The sequence below is a fragment of the Protobothrops mucrosquamatus genome, unplaced genomic scaffold (genome assembly GCF_001527695.2).
Source record: "Protobothrops mucrosquamatus isolate PMUCROS unplaced genomic scaffold, P.Mucros_1.0 scaffold1470, whole genome shotgun sequence".
Taxonomy (NCBI): domain Eukaryota; kingdom Metazoa; phylum Chordata; class Lepidosauria; order Squamata; family Viperidae; genus Protobothrops; species Protobothrops mucrosquamatus.
This window is the reverse complement of record NW_015387648.1, coordinates 264315-289099: the sequence shown is the minus strand read 5'-3', so window position 1 is coordinate 289099 and position 24785 is coordinate 264315. Positions and strand designations below refer to the sequence as shown.

Sequence of the window (24785 nt, the reverse complement as noted above, 5' to 3'; positions counted from 1 at the left end):
TTTTTTATATAGGGGAATACATAAAAAATTGGAGGCCAAGATACTTCTTATTGAAGACAGATGGCTCCTTCATAGGATATAAGGAGAAGCCGCAAGATGTGGATCTACCATATCCTCTTAACAACTTTTCAGTAGCAAGTAAGTATCCTTAGTAATCAATTAATGATTATCAAACAGGTAGTAGATTGAGAAACTTTTTGAAATGCATAGATCTTAACCTTCGTATTTTAGATAGACCAGAACATAATTCCACAATAGAATGAAATTTCATTGAATCTGCATTGTGCATTATGGACTGACCAAAGCAAAAGAATAATAGCAGAAGGAAGGAATTCACTGGGCTCGAGGACATACATTAAATCTTAAATAGCCAGTATTTGAGGCACCATTGGAATGCTTACTCTGTATGTAAATCAATTCTCTATATATCCATATTGAGTGTGAAAAACTTGTTCTAAGTATTCATTGGACTCAATTTGTGTGGCCTGAACCTTAATTATCATCCTGTCTATAGCTTCTCCTCTGTGAGTTAGATGGCACAAGACTCTTCCAAATAGTGGAAATGATTTGTGGCTTAGCCTAATAACACTCTATTGGTACATTATTTTAGTTACAAGTTGTCCTCAACTTATAATCATAATGGAGCCTGCTCATTACAGTTGCAAATGGTGAGGCCATTAAGTGAGACAGTCTTGATTAATAACCCTCACCCCCTGTTCTTTCTCTGATGCAGTCATTAAACAACCTTGCAAGTTGTTATGTGGAGCTTGGGGTGCCTCAGGGGTGGGGGAAACCCTGAGATGTCTAGCATTAGTCCAGGTCCACCTGCCCTGAACTTCCAAGGCCCCGCCCACCTCTTGAGACACCCTGTACTTCGCTTCTCACCCCTTGGGGTGCCTACAGCCTTGGTTCTGCTCCACCCCCAAAGTCTCTGCAGGTCTTTCCCATCTCTTCCCTCCCTCATTACCCATTAGGTCCTAAACTTTGAATATCTCAAGAACTCTGTAGCTTTCCGCAGTGTTGCTCATATTGAATTAGGGAAGCAGAACAGATTGCTTTATCACACGACCGCATGATGCGATTCTGGAAGTGGCCAATTTCTAAGCAACCACAGTTCAGTGCAGCTGCTCAGAAAATGGCGGTTGTTCCAGAATTGTGCTGGGCAGCCATGCAACAAAGCAATCCATTTTGCTTCCCTAGCTCAAGGTCTGCAGATTTGGAGATCTTTGAAACATAAGTGAAGAGGAGAGTGTAGGGCCTGGTGAAGTGGGAAGCATGCCCAAAGCCTGTAGGGATATGATGGAGGGATGGGGGGAGATAGGTAGAGGGGTGCTGCAGTGTCTCTTTGATTGGTTGTAAGGGCGAATGATCGTGGGAGCACTGCAGTGGCTTCAGGACCAGGTTGTAAATAACTTTGGGGGGGGGGTTTGCTGTAACTTTGAATAATTGCTAAGTGGCCAGTTGTTAATCGAAGATTACCTGCAAATACACCCCTATTAGATGCACAGCAAGTTGTACTAAAACTCTCCCAAAGTTTGTTTCAGTGGTGAAACAAAGAAGCAATTTTTCAGTTGCAACCCACGCTATCCATAATCCATAAGAGAAATATATAAATCCTCTGGTAGATAGAAAATAGAAGGTAAAAAAGATAAACTCAGACAATCTTTCTTGATCAAAGTTGGGTATAATAAATTTTGATCTGGATAGAAAGAATCTTTGGAATTTAGATTCAGTTAATTTTACTAGATTAAATACTTTTTACAATTATGAATTCCACCTTAATTGGTATAAAATATTCTTCCTGTGTTACAAGATCTCAATATATTTGGTATTTGGAAATTGTAGAAAATGCAAATGTGCATTCTGCATTTTTTTTTAAAAAACCTTGAAATTATTTTAGCTGTTAGTAGGTTTAGAAAAATTCAAGGCATATTAAATTGGTCTTGATTAGAAATTTTTTTTCATGATATTTCTTGGAATGGGGCAGTAAGACATCAATATTATGCATTTAGATATAAATCCCGTGGAACTTAATTAAAGGTACTGAATGTGCAGAAGATTGGACTAGAGTATTGTTTTATTCCAACAGCATGAGTTCAAAGCATTTGAAATACTTCATAAACACAATTGTGTTACACAATTGTACATACATTATTTGTATGTATGGCGAAAGCAGGATGTGGGTAGCGCATTCATCCTTGCTCTCCTTGATCTCTCATCAGCCGTGGTATCCTTTTGGGCTGGCTATGGGGGATGAGGTTGGGCAGCACAGTATTGCACTTGTTCAGCTTCTTTCTCCAAGGTCTGTCCCAATCCGTTTTGATAGGGAGCAAGAGACCCAGCCCTCAGCCACTCCTTTGGACTCAAAACTCATTTTCCATGAATAGGACCATGTTAATCCTTTCATTACATTTGGCCTTATGTTGTACATTGTTCTATCTTTAACATGATTTCCACTAATTGATTTGGAATCAGCGTTAACTATCTTATTATACTGATCACTTCTCATTCCTCGAGTGTACAAGCTGATTTATTTTTTATATTCTATTAAAAAGATAGCATTTTCATAAGTGAGTTTTTAAAGAATTCTTGATGGATATGGTCTTGACCTGTTTTCTTTGTCAGTAAGGTTTGAGACTTCACTTCCTGTTATTTCTATTGCCTTGAGTTCTTTATTCTCACCCTCTGAAAATGAAAATGTAGACATAGGTAACTGTCATACCTTCCCCAGGTAGGATGGGTGCATAGGATTCATTTACTTTTTTGCAATATTCTTACATTTCTGGTACACCATTGATGTCCTTTTTGCTAATAATTTTTTGTTTTGTTTTGTTTTGTTTCTAATGCAATTGATGCTGATCCTTATATTTTTAACTTGCTTTCTTTATTGTGATATCTTACTACCATCAGATATTTCCTTGGGCTCAAGCCTTTTGCTTATCTCATTTTAAAGTATTTTAATGTTGTTCTTATTTATCTTTTGTGTATACATCTAAGGATTTTTTCTTTCCTTTTTATTGTTGCGATATTTCGTTAGCCAGTGATATCCTAAGAAGCTACTATTTGCAAAAAACAACTTTTAGATGTGTAGAATTTAAAAGAGACAATACATCATACAGGTAGTGCTGAATGTATGACCATAATTGAGCCCAAAATTTCTATTGCTAAGCAAGACAATTGTTAAGTGAGTTTTGCCCCATTTTATCACATTTCTTGCCATAATTATTATGTGACTCACTGCAGTTGTTAAGTGAATCTAGCTTGCCGATTGATTTTGCTCGTCAGAGGGTCACAAAAGATGATCACGTGACCTGGGACACTGCACTTGTCATAAACATATGCCAGTTGCCCAGCATCTTAATTTTGATCATATGACCACGGGGAAGTTGTAATGGTCATAAGTATGAAAAATGATCATAAGTCAGTTTTTTCAGTCCTGTTGTAACTCTGAGGACTACACGTAATCTTTCAATCAGGAATTTTGGAATTTTTAGTGTTGTTCTCTCTAAAATGATGAAAATGGTTCCATCTGTTAATATAAATTACGGTTTCATGGGTTTAAAGTTGGGCAAATCATTTTTAATCTGTAATCTGTCACCCTCCATAGATTGCTGAAATGCAAGTCCCAGTATCTGCACACAATTTGGTTGTGATTGGGGGATACCGAGTACTGTAACTTAGTGATATCAGAAGGACCACAGGCTGGACTCTGGTAGTCAAAATTCCAAGCCTACTAGAAACAAGTTCATTATATTTCTGAAAAATGCTGCTTATGTATATTTTGTAGAATGTCACATATGGTATGAACCTGCTGTAAAACCTTTATTTTTAAAATGTTAAATTATGCCAGAAATAAATTTCAAGGGTGATGTTATCCTAACATTAATGAATATATGGATTATGAGTCTAAAGCCAGTCTATTCCCATTCTGTTAGGAAATGTAAAGAGGTGTCTGTGTGAAGGTAGGAGGCCTGATAATTGCTAATGATGAGTTCTAGAGGTCCAGCGTGTTAGAGAAATATGCAGATAGCCTGAAAAAAAAACCCCAGACATTAGGAAAACATGAACATAACCAAGGATAAGGAAGAAACTCAGAATTGTCCCACCTTGACTTTTTGATTATAAAGGGGTATAAAATATACAAAAGAAATACACTGTCAGGTTTTCGAGATTTTATGGTAGCTTATATCAATAAAATATATTTCTGGTATTTTTAAGTCTTATTTCCTCACCTAGTCTACTTCAGAGGCTGACACAATAGTAGGCTCTCATTATTGACTCTAATGCGATCAAACAGACTAATTAGGTAGAACATATTTGAATATGGTGGAAGTTTCAAAAAAGTTGTCCTTGATGCCGCAATCTTATTATGAGCTACAGTTGTACTTCAGAGCCAGTCTGGATATTTAGAATAACAGGAAGGTTAGACATTGATATGTGTGTCTGATCTGCATCTAGCCTTTGTTTGATCAGCTATTTGCAAACTTGCAAGAGAGTCTCTTTAGCCATCCATTATCCTTAGTCTTGGCAGTGACTTGGTAGTTGAGTGCTGAACCCTTCAAATCGATATCTGTATATATGGCTTTTATTTATAAAATACAAAGAGAAATAGAAAAGGGAAATTAGGGGAAGGAAAAACAAAGGGGGAAAGAAAATGTAAGGTACAAGGGGGAAAAAAAGGCATTGACTGCCAACTCTTTTTAGCATAGTATAAGACAGAAACACTCCAGCCTCAACATTTTGCTTTTGCACATTTGTATATAACTAGCCATTTCTATAACAACAAGTCTATCTAATCAACAAAACTAAAGTCAAAGTTTCATTTTTTTTCATCACAAGCACAAAATCTAGAAGTGATATCCAAATGAAAATTCTCCTTTGAATAAAATAATCAATTTAACCATTTCTGCTTTATCTTCCTTACTGTGATAATAATATGTATTTCTATTTACACCTAGTAATCTTTATAAACTATCACCATTTGTATTTACAAGGTTCACGGTATTCTTTCAGATTCTTTGACTTTACAGGGAAGAATACTTTTTTTAATCCTTTTTTAAAAATGCTAAACTTTAATCACATTTCTGAAATCAAAACTTTCTAATTCATCTTTTTCTTTTAACTTCTTAACATACATACTTAAAATTCAGTGTTAAATTTAAGTCCCTTCCTGCAAACTATCCTCACAAAATAATATTTTTTCTTTTATATACATGCTTTTTAAAACTCGATTTTTTAATACATCATTTTCTTTAACTTTCTCTTAACATAGATACTCTCAAATACATTTTCAATAACATTTTGCATACTTTAGGAATTATTTAGGCATTATATAGGTAAAAAAAGTTACATTTTTAAATTTTAAATTAAGAGAAAGTTAAAGAAAAGGGGCGTTGTCTTACCTGAACGCCTTTTCTCAGCACTGGAGATGGAGGATCCACAGAATGGGTTGAGACTGTATTCCTGCCCAATCAGATCAAGTCAGCCAAAGTTGTCATGCCCCGTCCTGGGCTCTAGATCCCAGTCTTGACTTGATCTTGCCCATGGACAGGACATACAACTCTGGCTCTTAGGCAGGTATAGTCTAGACTATTGGTGAATCCTCCACCTTTTTGTGCCTATTTTTAACTGATTTCAGTTCCATAATTTGGCCTTTTCCAATTTGACCAAATATCTAGGCTGTAGGGAAACTTATTTCTTCCAGCCCTCAATTGGGGGGATAAAATAATTTGAGGGTAGAAGGGGATCCTTCTATCTTTATTCCCCTCCCAACAGAAACTTCCAGCCCTCAGTTGGCAGGGGAGAAAAACATCTATAAGGCAGAAGGGGATCCTTCTCCCTTTCCCCCCTTCAAGTAACATCTGAAGCAACTGTTGGTTCCGTTCTTACCGGAGCTCGTGGCTGCGGCCCGGTGAGGAACGGAGTAAAAAGGACTTGCCTGGAAGCAAACGAGCCTCGTTGCAGGCCGTTTAGAAGCGAGTGGAGCCTAAATTAAATCTGACAATTTTCGGGCTCGATCTTCGAGCCTCGGCCGGGGAGGCGCGCACGTGCACCCCAGTCTTCAGCGTCGATCAGCGATTAGGCGGCTGATCGGAAGATTGAGAAACGGCCGTCGGTCAGGCTGCCCTAAATTTTTTACCTTTTCACTCCTCGCTGACACAAAGCTGCCTGTGAAAGCGCGCAAGCTGCAAACGGACCAGCTATTTGACGGCTGATTTGGAGACTGACAGACTGCCGTTTTTCTCAGTTGGAATTTTAGCTCACCAGCGAAATTCATTCCTTGGGCCCATTCCTCTCAGGCCTCGTTCGTCAAATTTTGACAGTCATCGCGCGCGGCTGCCATTTTGGACCGCGCGGTGAGGGGAATAGCCTGCTTTTAAATTTAGGAGCTTGGAACTTGACAAATTCGGCCGTTGTTCGTGCGCGGCCTCCATTTTTGACCACCTAGCAGCGGGAGAATTGCTGACTGAATTTGCACAACTTCACGAGCGGAGACTTTCCTCGACGGGACCTTGTTGTCTCTTAGTGGGAATGTCAACGTAACGGTTTGGAGTCCCATCTCTCGGTCGGGCCGCCATTTTGGGCTCTGACCGCCATTTTAAAGTACAGAAGACTCCATTACTAACCCAGGCCTAGAATTTAGAACTGGTCTGGATTGTATCATTGGCACCCTATTTAGTATTCTCCTCCTCAGGCTTGGTGTCTCCCATTATAATTTAGGCCTCATCGTCATTTGGGCCCGGGGGGAGTACCTTGTTGTGCTCCTGATTATTATTATTGTTATTTTTTGGGCCTCAGGATACCAGGTGGTCCCACAGAGCACCTTCTATTATCCTTTTTGGAGCAGAGCGGATTCCAGGCATACCCGATTGTGTGTCTGTCCTGTCCGCATAAGAAAGTCAGCTGCTCTTACAGTTGTGTCCGGGTTTCCAGACGTACCCGATAGTGCGCCTGTCCTTCCCGTTGACTAATTTTCTCTTGATACCGGGGGTCCCCACGAGTCCCTGTGTTATCAGAGAATGGAGGCTACTGACCCTCCCTCTAGGGGTATTGTCCCCTCTTCAGCGGTCCCCGCAACTTCTGTCCAACTTCCTATGGAGGAATCTGACAAGACCTCATCCAAAAATAAGGTCAGGTCCACTAGTAAAACCTCCAAGAGGGCAGAGAAACAGGCTAATAGGAGACACCAAGCCTTAGAAAAAGAATTCTCTAGGGCGCAAAAAATTGCTAGGATAGATAATCCCCCAACTGAGGGTCTGTCTTATGTCCACATGCCCCAACCATCACACCATGGGACCCCAGAAGCTACCTTTACCCCCACGGCAGCTGGGCTTCGGCCAGCTGAGCCGCCTTCCTTCGCTTCGGAGGATCGACTGGCCCTATTAATTGCGCAGGCGGTTGACCGCGCACTTGATGCAAGGGCCGTACCTCCTAGACCCATAAATAGTGATAATCTGCCCATGCTTGATCAAGGGCCGGAGACTCAGTATGCCCCCTCCTCACCTTATGGATCTTCATATTCTGAGGGATTGTCACTTCAGGGCCAGGACAACGAACAGGAGTTCCCTATGTCTGATGAGGAGGAATCCTCTACTCAGGCTCCTCCATTTAGTGGTATGTTTAACCCTTCCTCCTTTGTGACCTTACTCCGCAAGGTCTCATCCACAGCACAACCCGGTGCTGAACCTTCCTCGTCAACTGTCACGGTTTCACCTGACTCAGAATTCGATCCGAACTTTACTGAGCCGGTGGCAACACAACACCGGATTCCTTGTCCCCCCATGTTTCTGACCGCTGTCAGGAAACAATGGGCGGCTCCGGCCTCCCTTCCTCTCCCAAGTGCCACGGACAAAAAGCTGTACAACGTGGCCAAAGACTTGGAGGAGGCTCTAGAGGTGCCTGCTGTGGATGAACCTTTTGGACCCTTAGTTTCCCCTACCGCTATAGCTGGGGATGTTTCTGATGCCCTCAAGGCGGACGACCATAAGTGTGAGTTAGCCTTTCGTAAGACTCACCAGGCGACTGCTTGGACAATTAGAGCGGCCACCTTGGCATCCTTTTTCAACAGAGCTGCCCACCGCTGGCTTAAACAGCTCCAAGCCCGTACCCCGGAAGATGACATTCGGTCATAACAGGAGCTTAGTAAGATGGTGGCGGCCCTGGAGTACGCATCAGATGCAACTCTCCAGGCTTCCAAGTTTGCCTCCAAGGCCATGGCATCCAGCATTTCGGGACGCCGCATGCTTTGGCTCAAACATTGGCACGTGGATGCCAAGTCTAAGTGGCGTCTGGCGGCGGCTCTGTACCAAGGAGGCAAACTGTTTGGCGAGGCTCTGAACCCCTACCTCACCGAGAATAAGGATAAGCGTAAGGTCCTTAGCCATATTCTCAAGAAACCAGAGAAGCGTCAGAATTATTTTTCCCGTCGACAATCCTTTCGGGCCGGGAACAGGTATAATTACTCACAACCTTTCCGCCCCTTTCCGGCCAGACAGGACAGACAGGACAAGCAGTACGACCGACAGGCAAGTGACAGACCTGTGTCACTTGTCCCACAAAGTGGCTTTCTTAGTGGCCATTACATCAGCTCGACAAATCTCCGAGCTGGGTGCTCTATCGGTCCGCAAGGACCTTTGCATATTCCATTCAGACAGAGTGGTACTTCGCCTTGATCCCACCTTCGTTCCGAAGGTGAACTCACTTTTCCATAGGTCCCAGGAGATTATCCTCCCGGATTTTTGCCCTAACCCTTCGTGTACCCAGGAATGGCAATGGCGTTGCTTAGATCTCCGCAGGGCGCTCCGTTGCTATATTTCGCGGACAGCGGATTTCCGTAAGTCAGAGGACCTGTTTGTATCCTTCCACCCTTCCTCCAAGGGTCGGAGGGTCTCTTCTTCCACGATCGGCAGGTGGATTAGGGCTTGCATCGTAGGAGCATACCAAGCGGAGTCATTGCCGGTTCCTCAACGAGTGACAGCTCACTCCACACGGAGTGCGTCTACATCTGCAGCCTGGGCCACTCAAGCGTCCATTGAGGATGTCTGTAGAGCGGCCACTTGATCCTCACCATCACAATTCATTCGTCACTACAAAATAGATAAATTTGCCTCGGCGGAGGCCTCCTTCGGCAAGAGGGTCCTCCAACAGGTGGTACACCAAAGTGTCACTCCCGACCGATCTATTTCCCACCCTCAGGGACTATAAGCTTTGGTAGGTCCCATTCTGTGGATCCTCCATCTCCAGTGCTGGAGAAGGGGCGTTGTCTTACCTGAACGCCTTTTCTCAGCACGGAGATGGAGGATCCACATCCCTCCCTCGATTTCTGGGGGTTCCTAGTATCTAGGTATAAATCAAACACTCGGTCATGCAAGAACCACAGTCAATGGCTACGCTCGCGTCAAGACTGGGATCTAGAGCCCAGGACGGGGCGTGACAACTTTGGCTGACTTGATCTGATTGGGCAGGAATACAGTCTCAACCCATTCTGTGGATCCTCCATCTCCGTGCTGAGAAAAGGCGTTCAGGTAAGACAACGCCCCTTTTCTTTAACTTTCTCTTAACATAGATACTCTCAAATACATTTTCAATAACATTTTGCATACTTTAGGAATTATTTAGGCATTATATAGGTAAAAAAAGTTACATTTTTAAATTTTAAATTAAGACTTTCAATTACAAATATCAACCAGGTAAAAGTCCATCCTAGTTCCAGTTAACTCGTTAAGTTTAAGTCACTCGTTCCAGTTTGTCTTCATGGAATAAAATCTTTTTTTTCTCTGGAAAGTTTATCAAATAGTTTATAAGCTTCCCTTTTTCTCAAGGATTTCTCAACCTTGTTAATGTCCTTTAAAAAAAAAGTCCCAAACATATACTTTTAAAAGTTGCAGATTTTCTTGAAGCTCTTCTTTCAATATTGAGAAATTTATATTTAAACCATCATAATAAGAGTTGATGTCAGGTTTATATTCTGAAATTGTAGTTGATTCCTCTCTGCATTTTCAGTTGCTTGTGAAGATGCCTTGGTAGTTTGGTGACTTTCTACACATATTTGCATCTCTAAAGTAGTTTGAGAAGTTTTTTTTTATCATCCTTGGAACACAACTGATCTACAAACTGATTTTTCAAATACTTCTCTAATAATTTGCTCCTCCATCTTGACTCTCTCTTTGGTCAAAGAGTCATAAAAATCAAAAGGTGTTAGCCACGCACAGCAAAGCAGACCAAGCTACAACATACTACAAATAATAAATTAAAACCACAACTTTCTGTCTTTGTGTCTGCCTTTTTCCCCCTCCACATTTCCTTATTTTGGCTTACCGTAGCAGCCTTCTTCCTTTTTGTTTAACACTGAAGGAATCCCCAAAATGGCGCAGGTCTTCAAAAAGGAGTAGCAGGCTGTGACTAAAAAGAGCCTTTTTTAACTTGATTAATAGTCTTTAAAGGTGATTAAGACATTACTGTCCATTTGAAAAGTAAATTTCAAAGTGGCTGCTTCTTCAACAGTGAACAGATTGCAGCCCCTCCTCCTAGCTTTCGGATTGCAGTTGCTTCAAAGTGCAGCTCCTGAAGTTACTTGCAGACCTCGGCTGTATCAGAGGTTCTTGAGGGGTAATTCTAAGACTTTCTCTAACCCAGGAGAGTCATATAAACTGAAGGGATGCCAGTTCCTTCCGTTAGTAGTTGAAGAGCTACAGCCCAGGGAAAAACCCTTCAGGCATCTCTCCCTGGGCGTGTATTCAGTTGGCTATCTTCACCGTAAGAAGGCTTCAAATCAGTATCAATGACTGATATTTGTTTGGTTGCATATAAAGTAGAATTTCTAGAGCCGTTTTCTTCTTCCTATGCTGGAAATTTGTGCTGTCTGCAGAGACTACTTTACAGGCAGTCCTTGACTTATGACCAGAATTGAGCCCAAAATTTCCGTTGTTAAGAGAGGCAGTTGTTAAGTGAGTTGTGCCTCATTTTACAATCTTTTTTCCTGCAGTTGTTAAGCAAATTACTGTAATTGTTAAATGAATCATGTAGCTGTTAAGTGAATCTGGCTTCCCTCATTGACTTTGCCTATTGGAAGCTAGCTGGGAAAGTTACAAATGGTGATCATATGCCCTGGGACAGTGCAGTGAATATAACTGACATTAATACATGTCAGTTGAATCTTGATCCCATGACCATGAGGATGCTACAGTGGTCTTAAGTGTGAAAAACAGGCATAAGTCATTTTTTCCAGTGCTGTTGTAACTTTAAACGGTGACTAAATGAATGGTTGAAGGTGAGGACTACCTGTACTACTATCCTGGAATTCTAGAAGAACAGTGTAGCTTTGCATCTAGTCGTTTTCTCTCTTCCTAAAATAAAATATGAATTCAATATGAACTCAACTATTAAACTTTCCAATTCTTTCCTCCACCAATCTTACCTTTGAAACAATTCACTTGTTAGATGGCTAATGAGCAATTTTATTTGATTTACACTAACAGATTTCATGTTTCATAATTTTTATTTGTTATTCAGGAATAAAGGAGAAATGTCCATTTTCCTCACCTGCTAGATTAAAACATACTGCTAAGTTATCAACTGGTAAAACCCTTGCTCTCTACTCTGTTAAATTGAGTATATTTTTATTTTATTTTTATAGTATTATATTTAAAAACCTTTTTGCTTGTCTGTGACTGTAATAACAATTGATTGATTAAAAAACTTTTAAAACAAGCCAGTGAAGTTCTCATTTTTTATTAAACAGTACTAAAATTCTCCTAGGATTATTTTATTAATTTTATCAGTATTATCCTAATTCAAAATGAAGCATTTATTTTAGGAGTGAACAACTTTTAAGCTGCAACTTAACTCCATGGTCTGCAGGATGACTTCAGAAGACATTGTGGGTAAGAATAGAAAGAATGAGTGATTTTTTTTTTTTGAGTTTTAGAATTTGAGGGAAAAGATTTAAGTATAATGGAGCAATTTTCCTGTTAAAGGCCTCTTTCCAATTTCTATTTTCCCTGCTTTTTAAACAAATCTAACTTATGCATTACAAAAGTCATTCTTGTTCATTTTCTGTCATCATTTTTCTGTAAATGCCACTTTGGCTACAGTATTCTTTAAAACACACTAGAACAGCAAAGGCAAACATCTGAAATTATTTAAATACATAGGTAATTATAGTACTATTATAGATTATAGTGATAAAAGCTTATTGTACAAGGGATCCAGTAATAAAATATGGAGCTACCGTGGTCTCTCAATGAGCCTCTCTAATTGTTTTTGCATTTTTTTTGACAATGTTTACTTTTCTGATACTTTTAGCAACCTGATGCTATATATGTATTTCCCTCTGGCTAAATCACTTGAAGATGGGTGACTATATCACTGCATGCATTCTAGATTTCAGTCAATAAGTAGCAAGACAGAATGGGTATTAGAGCAATTTATCTCAAATATTTTTATTTCTGGCATCATCCAGCAGTCAAATTTTTGTTTATGTGTATGGACCCTTCAGAGTTGCAGCAGAAATAATGGCTTGTGTTATATAAATATGTTATCATAAACAACTTTAAGTATTCATGATCAGAAAGTAGTATGGTTTACTCAAGTCAGATGTGTGTGTAATTTCCTCTGAAATAATCAGGACGGAAACATAGACATATGGACCTACTATTTTGTAATTATCAGATTTGTTAGTATTGCTTTATGAATGAAGCAAGAATATGCCTTATATCACTTGTTGCCAATAGGTTATTGTTTTACATCTAGGTGTAAATTTAGAAAGCTTATGTGCGTGCATGTAGGTGTGAACGGGGACGCTAGCGCGGGGCGAGTATCCACAGCCTGTTTGCGCATATGCGAAAGGAGCTGCAATCTGGGTGGGTTGCACAGCCCGTTTGTGCATGCACAAATGGGGTCGCTAGCCATTGCAGGGGGTGCGTGACCGTTCATGCATGTGCATGGTGCTAGCACATGCCACATGCGCGAATGGGGCCGCTAGTGCTGTGCCAGTGTGTACGGTCCTATGTGCATGCACGCACACCAATTTTGAAGCTGCTCTCCTTCCCTCTGGTTCGTGAGCCCGGAAAGGTTGGAGACCTCTGTCCTAGAGCAGGGGTCCCCAACCCCCGGTCCATGGACCGGCACTGGGCCACGGCATGCCAGAAACTGGGCCGTGCAAACAAGCAAATCCCCATCCACGGGATGCAGACAGCACACGAAACCACGGGGGGAGACCAGACGTCTTTTTGGAGAGAGGTGTCTTGGTCAGGGACCACGGGTTTACCAGGATCTCCTAGAGTAGAAGTAGTATTAAAACACAATGTACTTACATACTTTAATAAACTTACAAATCAATTAATTGTTTTGACTTAGTTAGTGGGGAATTACTAACGACATGATAAACTTATCAAAAGTATTACGAGAGATACTCATTTTTGGTCTGTGCACTTTTATTTCATCACTGTAAAGTAGTTTGAGCTATGTTTTTGTGATGCACTTCATTGAGCAATATATTCCAGTTAGCCATGATGTCTAAAAGAAACAAGAAGATTAACAGGGATTCCCTCACTGCTGCAGAGAACAAAGAGCAGCCTTGTGAAAACTGAGTTGCTATAAAACCTCAGCCCCATCAAAGAGTTTTTAAAGGGAGGCAGTGTGATGCAGTTGTGCTGGGCCTATATATGTATAGGACCCTGTCCAAAGTATAATTCAATATCAGTATGATCAATATCTTTCCTTCAAGAAGGTAAAATTAATCAATCAAAATACAGTGTTAGCAATATTTCAGATTTCTCCACATACTACTATTCTGTTGAATTCAGTGTACAAAAGGAGTAAACTAAAAATATATTGAAATAGGTAATGTCTAGAAGCAAATAGAGGGAAGAAAGTACACAAATGAATATTTTGTGCATTGGCTTTTTATTGTCTTAAGAGGATTCAAAGCACTACTGCACTTTATGTTAATTTCCAGATAATGCATGCCAGTTGCAAAGTGTCTGAATTTTGACATGTGACCACAGGGATGCTGCAATGCTTGTAAGTGTGAAAAATGGTCATAATTTTTTCAGTGCCGTTGTAACTTCAAAAAGTCACTAAATGAATGGTTGTAAGTTAAGGACTATTTGTAATTCAAAGTAAATTAATTACAGAGGTGAGGGAAATTCAGGCTCATAAATTAATGGCATCATTTGTAATACCAAAGTAGCGTAAGTTTATAAATCTCATTACTATTGGCAGAGTTTCAATTTACTCTTCAACAGCAACGAGAGATTTAGGCTGCAAGGGCAAAGTATAGTTCATGAGTTTTGTGATAGGAATACATCCTGAGAGAAAAAATAGAAGAGAAACTTTTTACTGCTTTAAAGTTATATTTGTTGGAATTGAGCAGAACATCAGATTTTATTCTAAAAAGGTGATTTGTATCAGGTGGGGTTTGTGAATGTAGCATCTGTTTTCAACTCATTAAAGCAGTTGCATTTTTTCCTGAATTTGCACACTTGCCTTCTGTATGTGTTATAGAATACTGAATAAAGATGTAGATTTTGTTTATTAGTTGCAGACAGGTGCTATATTTACACCAACACTTACTTTGAACAACTTTGGAATCAAATCCGAAGTTCTATGGAGTTTCAGTATAGTTATATGTCTGCATTTGGCTAATTGTGAATGTGCTTGTGTGAAAGAGTGGAAAAAATAGAAATAGAAAGTGGATGGTCAAGGTTATATGGAATGGGTAGGGGGAGAAGCAGTACGGGAACAATGGGCTATTGTACCCACAGATACGTCTTCCTGTGCTGATGGATACTTGGGGATACTTGTAGTTTATAATAATTTTGGTTACAGTTAAAAAACAATTGGAAGGCCAAAAAATACTTCAAATGAACCTGCTTTTTTGACTCCTGAATTAATTATTAAAAATTGGAATGTTAATTTTAATTGGCTGTTTACGTTTCAAATAATATACCTTTTGTTAAAACAATTTTAAATTTAAAAATAGTATTTTTTTAATTAAATACTTTGACAAAAACAATATGTGGAGAGATAGAAGACCTAGGAGCTAGGTAGTTCCTGCAGGTGCTTATTCTTGGTCCACCTACCATAATAATGGCCAGAGGCATAATTTTCCTGCAAACACATTCCTTAGTATCTGTCAAGCTCTTGCCCTAGCTAAATTTATATTCTTTTTAGTTTTCAATTTAGAAAATGAATGGGAAACAAATAGTCATACTAAAAAAATGAAGCCAACAGGAAAGGAATTCAAGGGCTGGACTTAGATCTCTTGTGGGTGCGAAGGGACTCATGACTATTTCACACTGCTGTAAAAGTCTGTGTACAAAGTGTCCCCACACAAGTGTCCCCACACAAATAAAAAGGCCCCAATTCTGTTGGCCTTTCAGAAAGCTTTAAAAACTTGGCTAGGTACCTAGGTCTTGGTCTTGGAATGTATTAAGGGAGCTGTTACTTGACTTTACTATTGGTCAATTAATCATCATAGCTGCTATTTATACTTATTTATTTTGTGGATTTTTAATTGTTTAAATGCTTTTTAATTGTTTTATAATTTAAGAATTGTAAACTTCTCAGAGTCATTTGGTTGAGCTGGGCAGCTTTAGAAATTGAATACATAAATAATCAGGGCAATGAAATAGTTATATATAGATAGTGCTCAATTAGTGAACACAGTTGTGACTGGCAGTTTGGTTGCTAAGTAGAAAATCATGTAACTGGGACTGTGCTTATGGTTTTATTTCAGCTTTCCTTTCTTTCCACTCTTCCAACCTCAGAATGCTCATCCATTAGCAAGAAGGGAAATAATGTTTGAATTTACAATCATTGCAGAGGAATAAGTTTACTCTTTTGTAATCCCAACCTCTCCAGTCTCTTTGCTTTGCAAGGTGAGGTGGAGAAAGGAGGAAAAAAAATAGGTCAAGCACAGGAGATTGCTTAAAGAGATTGTTTTTGCAATCTCTGTATTCTGTGATGGTGTGGGAGAGGAAAAAAAAGTGTAAAGCACAGGACAACATATTCTAATTGATTGAAATGGTGAACACATGACTGAGAGAGAAGCTGTGAATGTCATAAATGCACATCTTGTTTGCAAAGTTATCTTTCAGCATTGTCATAACTTTGAATGGTTTACTGCTTAAGCCAGTTGGTCAGCAAAACCTACCTATACTGGAAAGTTACTTTCCTTATTTTGAAATGTACTACTAAGGAATAGTATGGTGTGCTCTGCTTGTTAGGCTACGTGTTCAATGATATTTGACTATTGGTTAAACTTTCTGAGATTTAAACTAATCTAAAACATCTGGAGGACACTTATTTATCTGCAAGTGAAAAAAGAAGAAAAATAATAAATATAAGTAGCAATTTCAACTAAAGTGATTTGTGCTTACTAAAAATTTATCATCACATTCATTTATAATACATTGTTCTTTTTATTTTGGGTGATATCTTTGAAAGGAAGATTCAGGCAGCCACATGTTTTGATCCACTGAATTATTGGTGAGGGAAGAGTGTGTATGTATTTTGCAGAGGCACTTTTTCTCCTTGTAATCTAGAATGTCATCTTCTGACCTGATGCTAAAGATTTGGTGGGGATACCGCCAGGAACTGCAAAGGAAAGGGATCATAAATGAATTTTCATCTGTTCTTGGAAATTTGTCAGCATTTGGATTCAACTGAATATAACTCATTTATTTTATTCCAGCTCATTTTCACACATACTTAATTATTTTTCTCCTAAGGAGTGGAGTAAATGTGTATGCATATGTGTGAGAGACTGAATGTACATGTATCTATATGTATTTTATAACAGAGTATTTTGCTTCAGTTTGTTATAAAAATATTATTTTTCTAGAATGCCAACTAATGAAAACAGAGAGACCAAAGCCGAACACATTTATTATTCGATGTCTTCAGTGGACCACTGTGATAGAAAGAACATTTCATGTAGATACTCCAGAAGAACGGTGAGAAATAAATCCAAGTGTGTCTTGTTGGGCTTTTTAAATGTTGGCAGAGTTTTTAGAAGAAGAAAAAATGCATTTTGAGAATTTGTGTTCATTTATTGAAATTATGAGTTAAAATATTCCTAGTTCATAGGTAACAGCTACAAATTAATTATAGGATTTAATTGTGACTTAAAGTTGACTTGAGTTGTGTCAGACCTTTAAGGTAGGCAGAGTCAAGAAACAAAAGTAGCAGAACTGTAGAAAAGCTTTGTGTTAACATATGATAGAAAAACAGAATCTTGAAAGCCTGTGAAAGTTTCTATCTTATGCCAAACAAAATCAAGGCAGGTTTATTTTGAATTTCTCTCTCATGCTTTCCACTTTCTCAAGACAAAGTTGTCTTTTCTTATCTCTAAACATTTATTATCCTCTTCTCCCTTCCCAAGCTCAATACTTCATATTATTTCCCCTGCCAGAAACATACCTCCCCTCCTGCACATGATAATGGGCCAGAGAACTCATCATCAAAGCGTTACCCTTGTATTAGTAAAAACACACTTATACTCAAATCGTCAAACAGTTCCAGTCATTTATTTAGACTACTTCTACCTCTACCTTAACCTTTCACGGAGAATAGGAGGACAACATGTCGTTGACGTTGACTTCTTAGACTGAACCGTCCCTTGTTTCTAAGAAGAAGTAAGATCTCAGTCATAGACCGTTAAGACCATGCAATTCACAGGGACAGGTTTTGTGTGAAAATTTCAGATAGAACTGGCAGATAATCCTTTGCTCCCTCCCACAATCCCTTCAATGCAGAGTATTCAGTTCAGTTATTCTACATATCCCTTCCTACAACTGGAGCCCACATTATGTTTTGCCTTGCATTCCTTTCTTCATTTACCAGGACACCCGGCAGAAGGCATTTCCTCTTGGACAAGGAGTAACCGGTGAAATACCAGATTAATCAAGGCTAAAGCAGGCAATTGCAGAAGGATGGTCACTGGGATAATCTGATGTGTAACAGGGAAGAGGTATAGAAAGTAAAGAGGGTGACCTTGACAAAGAGAGGGAAGTTCTGTTACCAAAACAACAAACATAAACATTGCATAAACACAAACAACAGGGATTGGTATGAAATTGTCTCAGAGATACATCTCCAAATTCACATGAAAATTAAAAACAGAGGAAAAACACATTCAGATTTGTAAACTTCTCTTATAGCTAATCTTAATAAAAGTAGTTTTTGGCACAGTTGGCATCTGTTTCTTGGTCTAATTTGTCTTATAGGGCTGACAAGCGGCTAATAAGCTTGGACTCTAGCTTTTTGGATAGGTGGGATGAAGCAAGAAATGCAGTGGAAAACAACACCAAATGTTCTTTAGACTCTTGGTGTCCTCTTGCCTATAAGCATCTGCTGCTCATTTGTACGTAGCCTTGGCTAAAGCTAACTACTCCTTTAATGAAAGTTGTGTAGCTTATGTTTCCTGGTGAGAATCAGAGGCTTAAAGAACAATGGAGGTAGGAGGAATGGAGGGCAAGATCCATAGGTGATAGTTGTAGAGTGCTTGAAAGGCCAACACACTGATGGAGGAATGTGATGAGATGTTATAGACAGATTCTGCAAAATGCAATAAATCAATCCAATTATCTGGTTAATGAGAGACATAGCAAAGGAAGTACCATTCAAATAATGTGTTCCATCTCCAAAATTTGGATATAAGTTGAAAGCCACAGTCTAATATCACATAATTGAGTAAGCACCTATATCGGGAAGTGTGATCTAGAAAGAGTTCTGTAGTCTCTCGAGCAGATAGTAGACCTTGCAAGCAATAACATGAGCTATCTGGGTAAACAAATTCACTACCACTGAATTGACTGCACACCTAGAAGAATAGTAATAAAATCCAAGGACACTGTTCTTATTTAAAGTATTATTATGGTTGGTTGCACAGTCAACCAGACGTTAAGGCTAGAGTTGGCATTTTTATCAACCTATTGAACCCTTCCCAAGGTTCTGTGATAAGCAGATGTTGTTTGATGGTGTTAAAGGTATCATCACACAAGGTAAGTTGTTCCAAGTAAAACTGCCTTTTGCAGTTGACAGTGGTTTTATCAATGCCAGTGGTGTTTCAATGGTGCTCCAGATTAGAGATCCCCAACCGTTCAGGGGTGGCAGCCTGGAGTGGGGGGAAGGGGGAAAGAAGGGATGGTTTTGTGGGGGGAGTGAATGCGTGCGCATGTGTGCACGAACACCCGTTGCTTGCACGAGGGGCCGTGAGTGCTAGCGCAAGTGGGGCTGCAATCACCTGTGACACTCAATGGGGCCACGAATGCCCACATTTGCGGTGATGCTCGCACGAGTGGGGCTGTGCACGCGCACACATGCGCACATGCCAGCCACTCACGAGGCCCAATGGCCAATAGACTGCGGCCCAGTAGTGGGCCGCGGCCCATAGGTTGGGGACCCCTACTCCAGATGTTTTAGTATTGCATGCAAGGCGCCTCTTGGTGCTATATTTGCTTTCTTTTTGCCACAGTTATTCTATTTCTATTTGCAGATCTTTATTCTCTCTCTTCTATTCTATCTCCAGTACTGCAAAGTCCGCTATCTAGATTTTGTTTTCTTTCTTATTGACAATGATTAAAATCTGGGGTTTGTTTGAATTCTAAAGTATTATTTTTATTGGCTTACAACAATGTGAAGTCACAGCTGCCAGTTTGTTAGCTGGTGTTCATCTTCATATGCATCAAGTTCTTCTCAAGAACCTAGAATATCATAATGTATCAGTGTAGTATATGTGTGGATCTAAGTGTAGCATTTTGCAGCACACATTGATTGGTTTATGCCATAATCTTTTAGTTTCACATTTCAGATCTTGATATATAGTGATCTTTTCCAATTCTTTGTCTTCTATTCTACTACCTCCTGATATTGCCATTTCAATTATCCACACTTATTCTTTTCAACTATAGTTATGTCTGGTATGTCATGAGCTGTGAATTTATCAATCTGTATTTGGAAATCTAATAATATTTTAACCTGCTCATATTTTGCTTTTTCAATTATATGTTCCCACCAATTTTTATTACTGGAGATTGTAATTTTACAGATGTTCTGGTGAATCATTTTGGTGACTATATCAAGTCATTGTTTATATTCAGTTTGTGCAACTTCTTGCATGACTGTATGATCTGTTTCTTCTGCTTCTTTGCACAATCTGTACCTTGAATCATTTGACAATTTTTCAGTTCTGGCTATGATTGTATTAGTTTACAGTAAACAGCTTGCAGCCAAAATCAAATCTTCAGTATTTTTTTTAATGTTCCAGTTGTAAGCCATTGCCACACTTTTATCTTTATCCATTTTCTCCTAAATCTTTTCGATAAATTGACCAGGTAATGCTTTTCCCTGCTAGCATTCTACTTATATATTTTACATTATTTTGATACTAACTTTATTTCCTGTACACTTAGTAAGCTCCAGTTTTTAATGATAAATGCTTGTTCTTGGCTGTATTTTACATAATCAGCTAGTGCACAATTTTCTTAGAATAATAGAATTGAAAGATACCTTGGAGGTCTTCTAGTACAACTTCTTGCTCAGATAGGAGATCCTATACCATCTGGACAAATGGCTGTCTAATCTTTCTTGGAAATCTCCAATGATGGTGCACCCACAACGTTTGGAAGCAAGCCGTTCCATTTATTAATTGTTCTCATATACCGGTCCAGTATCTGCTTTTTTAAAAATATAAATGATACTGTGCTTCAATGATTAGATGGCATAGACATTGGTATTTGAGCATAGATCTTTTAAACATATTTTATTGTGTTTTACCTATCTAGATGTAATGTTAATATATATTGCTAGTCCACGTATGATATGCCATATGCTAAATAAATAAATAAACAAATAAATATTCTCACTGTCAGGGCATTTTTCCTTAATTCTAGATTGGATCTCTCTTTGCTAATGAATGAAAGTTTGTTCTTTGAAATAGGAGCATAGGTGATATAGGAACTAAAATGGGAGAAAAAGTTTGCACACTTGATTTGACATTGACTCAGTATTTGTGCCTTTTGTCAATGTTCCAAATTCTTGTATTTTAGTTGTACTTTTATGAGATGGATTGCTTCTTCCAAGAAATGCCTTTATTGTTGAAACACTGCTTTTAAGGCTAGCAACTTTTTATTGAAAATATCATAGTTTTTTTCAGCCAGGAAAAGAAAACTGGAATAAAACATACAAAGGAGGAGGTTCTTTCCTCTGACAAAATTTGAAGAACAGTTCTCAAGGCAGAGTCCAAAGCATCTGTTTGCACATCAAAGGGGTAACTGGGAGCTGGATGTATGAGTGGCAGCTGGGAAGAAGAAATTCTCAAATTCTGAACAGTGGCTTATTTTTGAATAGACCATTCATATTTGTATGCTTTTCCAGAATTAAGGTTTCACAGTATGATGAACCAGCTATCTTCTCTGTCTGGGCATTAAACTGAGTCCTGGCCAGGCAACATAGAAAGATGGGGGAGTTTGTTTATATAGGCCTGATAAAAGTACATAATTCCAGCAGGCACTTCCTCCACAGGCTTCTCTTTGTTATCCTCTGATATCTGCCATCTTCCCCCATTCTGTTTGCCCAATCCCTATTGCTACCTTTTCTTCAGAATAGCCTTTATGCTTAGCAAGCACTGAGTCTGCAGGCACTTACAATCAAGAGCTGTGGATTGCTCACAGGAGGCTATGTTTTCCTGCATCACATATGAATCTTGTGAGCAATTAATTGAACTATAGGGCATTTCTGTATATTTAAATTTGCCATACTGTGTGTCAAAAGCTTTTAAATAATCATGTGATTTGGATCAAATCATGACTGTTTCTCAAGTCTGATGTACTAAAGATGTGTGTGTGTGCCTTCAGAAGGCGATCAAGCAGTTCTAAAAGAAGAGCTAGAGAGTCATTATCTCTAATGGTTATAGATAGTCCCTCACTTATGACCACAGTGGAGCCCAGAGTTTTGGTCATAAGTTGTTGATGTTGTAAGGCACCACATAACTGGATGTGATTTTATGATCATTTTTATGCCATTTGTAAAGTGAGTCACNGCAATGGGAACATAATCATTTTTGTGTGAATATGAGTTTAGCAGTTTGTCAAGGTCAGTAAATAAATCTGATGAAGATGGAGATGGAATTGGAAAGTGCCTCTTATCCTCCTGTTGTACAGCAACTGCAACTGAAGAATCTGACTTGGCAGGGAACAAAGATTCTTCTTCATTCTAGAGTCAGTATCTGGCAATTCTGGCTGCAATTCACAGGGATAGGTTTTGTGTGAAAATTTCAGATAGAACTGGCAGATAATCCTTTGCTCCCTCCCACAATCCCTTCAATGCAGAGTATTCAGTTCAGTTATTCTACATATCCCTTCCTACAACTGGAGCCCACATTATGTTTTGCCTTGCATTCCTTTCTTCATTTACCAGGACACCCGGCAGAAGGCATTTCCTCTTGGACAAGGAGTAACTGGTGAAATACCAGATTAATCAAGGCTAAAGCAGGCAATTGCAGAAGGATGGTCACTGGGATAATCTGATGTGTAACAGGGAAGAGGTATAGAAAGTAAAGAGGGTGACCTTGACAAAGAGAGGGAAGTTCTGTTACCAAGACAACAAACATAAACATTGCATAAACACAAACAACAGGGATTGGTATGAAATTGTCTTAGAGATACATCTCCAAATTCACATGAAAATTAAAAACAGAGGAAAAACACATTCAGATTTGTAAACTTCTCTTATAGCTAATCTTAATAAAAGTAGTTTTTGGCACAGTTGGCATCTGTTTCTTGGTCTAATTTGTCTTATAGGGCTGACAAGCGGCTAATAAGCTTGGACTCTAGCTTTTTGGATAGGTGGGATGAAGCAAGAAATGCAGTGGAAAACAACACCAAATGTTCTTTAGACTCTTGGTGTCCTCTTGCCTATAAGCATCTGCTGCTCATTTGTACGTAGCCTTGGCTAAAACTAACTACTCCTTTAATGAAAGTTGTGTAGCTTATGTTTCCTGGTGAGAATCAGAGGCTTAAAGAACAATGGAGGTAGGAGGAATGGAGGGCAAGATCCATAGGTGATAGTTGTAGAGTGCCAACACACTGATGGAGGAATGTGATGAGATGTTATAGACAGATTCTGCAAAATGCAATAAATCAATCCAATTATCTGGTTAATGAGAGACATAGCAAAGGAAGTACCATTCAAATAATGTGTTCCATCTCCAAAATTTGGATATAAGTTGAAAGCCACAGTCTAATATCACATAATTGAGTAAGCACCTATATCGGGAAGTGTGATCTAGAAAGAGTTCTGTAGTCTCTCGAGCAGATAGTAGACCTTGCAAGCAATAACATGAGCTATCTGGGTAAACAAATTCACTACCACTGAATTGACTGCACACCTAGAAGAATAGTAATAAAATCCAGGGACACTGTTCTTATTTAAAGTATTATTATGGTTGGTTGCACAGTCAACCAGACGTTAAGGCTAGAGTTGGCATTTTTATCAACCTATTGAACCCTTCCCAAGGTTCTGTGATAAGCAGATGTTGTTTGATGGTGTTAAAGGTATCATCACACAAGGTAAATTGTTCCAAGTAAAACTGCCTTTTGCAGTTGACAGTGGTTTTATCAATGCCAGTGGTGTTTCAATGGTGCTCCAGATTAGAGATCCCCAACCGTTCAGGGGTGGCAGCCTGGAGTGGGGGGAAGGGGGAAAGAAGGGATGGTTTTGTGGGGGGAGTGAATGCGTGCACATGTGTGCACGAACACCCGTTGCTTGCACGAGTGGGGCCATGAGTGCTAGCGCAAGTGGGGCTGCAATCACCTGTGACACTCAATGGGGCCACGAATGCCCACATTTGCGGTGATGCTCGCACGAGTGGGGCTGTGCACGCGCACACACGCGCACATGCCAGCCACTCACGAGGCCCAATGGCCAATAGACTGCGGCCCAGTAGTGGGGACCCATAGGTTGGGGACCCCTACTCCAGATGTTTTAGTATTGCATGCAAGGCGCCTCTTGGTGCTATATTTGCTTTCTTTTTGCCACAGTTATTCTATTTCTATTTGCAGATCTTTATTCTCTCTCTTCTATTCTATCTCCAGTACTGCAAAGTCCGCTATCTAGATTTTGTTTTCTTTCTTATTGACAATGATTAAAATCTGGGGTTTGTTTGAATTCTAAAGTATTATTTTTATTGGCTTACAACAATGTGAAGTCACAGCTGCCAGTTTGTTAGCTGGTGTTCATCTTCATATGCATCAAGTTCTTCTCAAGAACCTAGAATATCATAATGTATCAGCGTAGTATATGTGTGGATCTAAGTGTAGCATTTTGCAGCACACATTGATTGGTTTATGCCATAATCTTTTAGTTTCACATTTCAGATCTTGATATATAGTGATCTTTTCCAATTCTTTGTCTTCTATTCTACTACCTCCTGATATTGCCATTTCAATTATCCACACTTATTCTTTTCAACTACAGTTATGTCTGGTATGTCATGAGCTGAGAATTTATCAGTCTGTATTTGGAAATCTAATAATATTTTAACCTGCTCATGTTTTGGTTTTTCAATTATATGTTCCCACCAATGGGGAGAAACAGACTCAGGCTCAACCCTTCCAAGACCGAGTGGCTGTGGTTGCCGGCGCCTCGGCATAGTCAGCTGACGCCATCGCTGACTATAGGGGGCGAAATTTTGGCCCCCTCAGAGAGGGCCCGCAACTTGGGAGTCCTCCTGGATCCACGGCTGACATTGGAAGACCATCTGTCGGCCGTGACCAGGGGGG

The 24785-nt window shown here is 39.4% G+C and overlaps 1 protein-coding gene across 1 annotated transcript in view; it reads left to right on the top strand.

Annotated features, from left to right (window-relative positions):
• Nucleotides 1-16846: 16846 nt before the first annotated feature.
• Nucleotides 16847-24785, top strand: part of AKT3 (AKT serine/threonine kinase 3) — a 63401-nt gene continuing 55462 nt past the window's right edge. Inside the window, exon 1 of the mRNA XM_015822124.1 lies at nucleotides 16847-16958. Coding sequence (XP_015677610.1) covers nucleotides 16858-16958 — 101 coding nt within the window. The 5' untranslated portion in view covers nucleotides 16847-16857. The remainder of the gene's footprint in view (nucleotides 16959-24785) is intronic.